At 42.8% G+C, this 2,653-nt stretch overlaps 1 protein-coding gene across 1 annotated transcript in view; it reads right to left on the bottom strand.

Moving 5' to 3' along the window:
• LOC106872927 (von Willebrand factor A domain-containing protein 3A) overlaps positions 1-2,653 on the bottom strand; it is a 62,154-nt gene that overhangs the window by 52,425 nt on the left and 7,076 nt on the right. The window contains 3 exon segments of the mRNA XM_052965914.1: positions 16-70; positions 554-643; positions 1,254-1,372. Of these exon segments, the coding sequence (XP_052821874.1) occupies positions 16-70; positions 554-643; positions 1,254-1,372 (264 nt within the window).

Genomic DNA, 2,653 nt, shown 5'->3' with positions numbered 1-2,653 from the left:
GTAGTCGGGACTCACCTTTCTGCTTCCCTGAAGGAGCCAGTTGATTCGTTGCTGGTAACTCTTCATGGCCCTGTAAAAAACAAAAGCATAATACAACCACGAGAGGAGAGGACACATGTGATCAGGGAAAGTCATCGTATGCACGGCGAAGGGGGGGAAGCGAAATGATGGCTTGCATCATCACCATCATCATCATCATCATCATGGTGGTGGTGGTGCTGCTGCTGATGGTGGTAATTGTGGTGATGGTGATGGTGGGGATGGTGGCAGCAGTCGTGGTGCTGCTGCTGCTGATGCTGGTGCTGGTGTTGGTAGTGATGATAATGATGATGATGATGATGGTGATAATGGTGGTGGTGGTGGTAGTAGTGGTGATGATAATGATGGTGATGGTGGTGGTGATAATGACGATGGTGGTGGTGGTGGTGGTGGGGTTGGTGGTGAGGATGATGATGATGATGACAATGACGATGAGGAGGAGGAGGAGGAGGAGGAGGAGAAGGAGGAGGAGGATGATGATGAGGATAGCGGTGGTGAGGTAGAAGCTACTTACAGGTTGAGTTTCTCTTGAAAGGTCACGATGTCCAGTGGGTTGAACGCCACATAGTGTGAAGCTTGTCCCGTGGATGGATCAGCCTGGGGTCTAACAGGAGTAAAACAAAACGAGGACGCTGTTAGATGTGGGTCTCAATGGACCAACAGTCAAGGACAAATCCCCTTCACATCCTTCCTACCTTGTTGCTGTTGTTGTTGTTATTGGTGGGAACCAGACAAACCCTTTTTTACCCAGCAGATCTATCTTCCAAGATATTGGAGGAGTATTTTTCATCACAGACAAGTGAATATTGGAAGATGGGTCTTGCAAGTCAACCAGATAGATAAAAGAGCATTGTAGAAAATGAAGGAGAGTATATTTTAGATTAAAAAAGAACTTTGTTTATCTTGTGGTGTCTGGGGAGAGTGATTCTCTTTTAGTGCCTTATAATTTCACACACTCACCGGTAAAATTTGTTATCTTAATTTTGAAAAACAAAAGAAGTATAAAGAAAATGCATTATTTATGGGATGACCAATGTATATCTGATGACGGCTTAGCTGGCCAAAACTTTGAAATCCCTGTCAACAGCATTCTCACTTAAGGATATTAAATTCATACTCTACGTAAGTATGCAGTGATCCATCAGATTAATGAAAAATCGTTTTTATTATAACTAAACATAAAAAAAACTTAAAAAAATAAACTGGTATTTTACCCAACTAATTTGCCTTTGTCAACAAAGTCTTTGAAAGTCAGATGCAAAGCTTTAATGCCATGGTTCTGTAGCCATTCCTTAGAGGTGGGCGAGGATACATTGCTGACAGGGACAGAATGCTTGAAAGAAAGAAAGAAAGAAAGAAAGAAAAAGAAGTAAACAGTCAAAACATTAGAAAGAAAGAAAAGAATTCTTAAAAAAAAGCTTTCATCTCAAAACATCTTTTACCTTTTATTTGTTTCAGTTACTAGATCACGGCCATGCGGGGGCACCGTCTTAAAGAAATTTTTGCCAAATGAATGAACACACACATGAGCATGCACACATACATACAAACACTAAACAGGCTTCTTTCAGTCTCTGTCTACCAAATCCATTCACTAGGCTATGGTAGAAGACACTTGTCCAAAGTGATACATGCAGTGGGAGGGAACCCAGAACCTTGCGGTTGGAAAACAAACTTCTTACCACACAGCCATGCCTGCACCTACACACACACACACACACACACACACACATACACACATGGTGTGGCTGTGTAGTAAGAAGTTTGCTTCCCAACCACATGGTTCCATGGCACCTTGGCCAAGTATCTTTTACTATACCCTGGGGCCGACCCAAGGCTTGATTGAAAACTGGAAGAAGCCTATCATACAGGGTAGCCATAAAGTCACGCACCATCCTGCAATATATGAAATTGCTAACGTTCTCTTTTCACCGATATTACTCACAAACCCATCCTCATTGGATGGAAGCAGATAATCAACGAGGCTGGGGCAAGGATTTGGCACAATCAAGTAATTGGACCCTTTTATTTTGACAGGGGATTCGTATCTGGACATGGTTGGCAACAATGCCTCACGTCTATTCACTTGGAAGGGGAAATCCCGTCTGGTTTCAGCTGGATGGAGTCCTGCCCCATTATGCATTTACAGGTTCGTGATTTTCTGAATGAACATTTTCCAGGGAGATGGCTCAGGTATCACGGGCCAACCGAATGGGTACTGCGGTCACCAGATTTAACTCCCATCGACTTCTTCTGGGGCTACATTAAATCCCTTGTGTATTCTGAAAAGATTCTACAAAGAATTATTGAAGTGTTTGAACAGTTCAACGGCAATGAAGAGCTATTTGAAAGGGTTCATCGCAATTTCAAATTCCGTATGAACTTTTGTTTAGAGCTACATGGCCACCACTATGAAGATTTGTAATGGATTGCCTCCTTCATTGCCAATAAAGCATACTTGATATCTCCCATGGTGCATGATTTTGTGGTCACCTTGTATATATCTATACATGTGTATGTATATTTGTGTCTGTCCCCACCTCGGCCATTTGACAACCACTTGACAACCACTACCACCACCACCACCTACTCCTCCTCTTCCACCACCACCACC

Source organism: Octopus bimaculoides, chromosome 2 (genome assembly GCF_001194135.2).
Source record: "Octopus bimaculoides isolate UCB-OBI-ISO-001 chromosome 2, ASM119413v2, whole genome shotgun sequence".
In the NCBI taxonomy this organism is placed as follows: domain Eukaryota; kingdom Metazoa; phylum Mollusca; class Cephalopoda; order Octopoda; family Octopodidae; genus Octopus; species Octopus bimaculoides.
The sequence above is the reverse complement of the archived record's forward strand: the minus strand, read 5'-3'. Positions and strand labels throughout refer to the sequence as shown.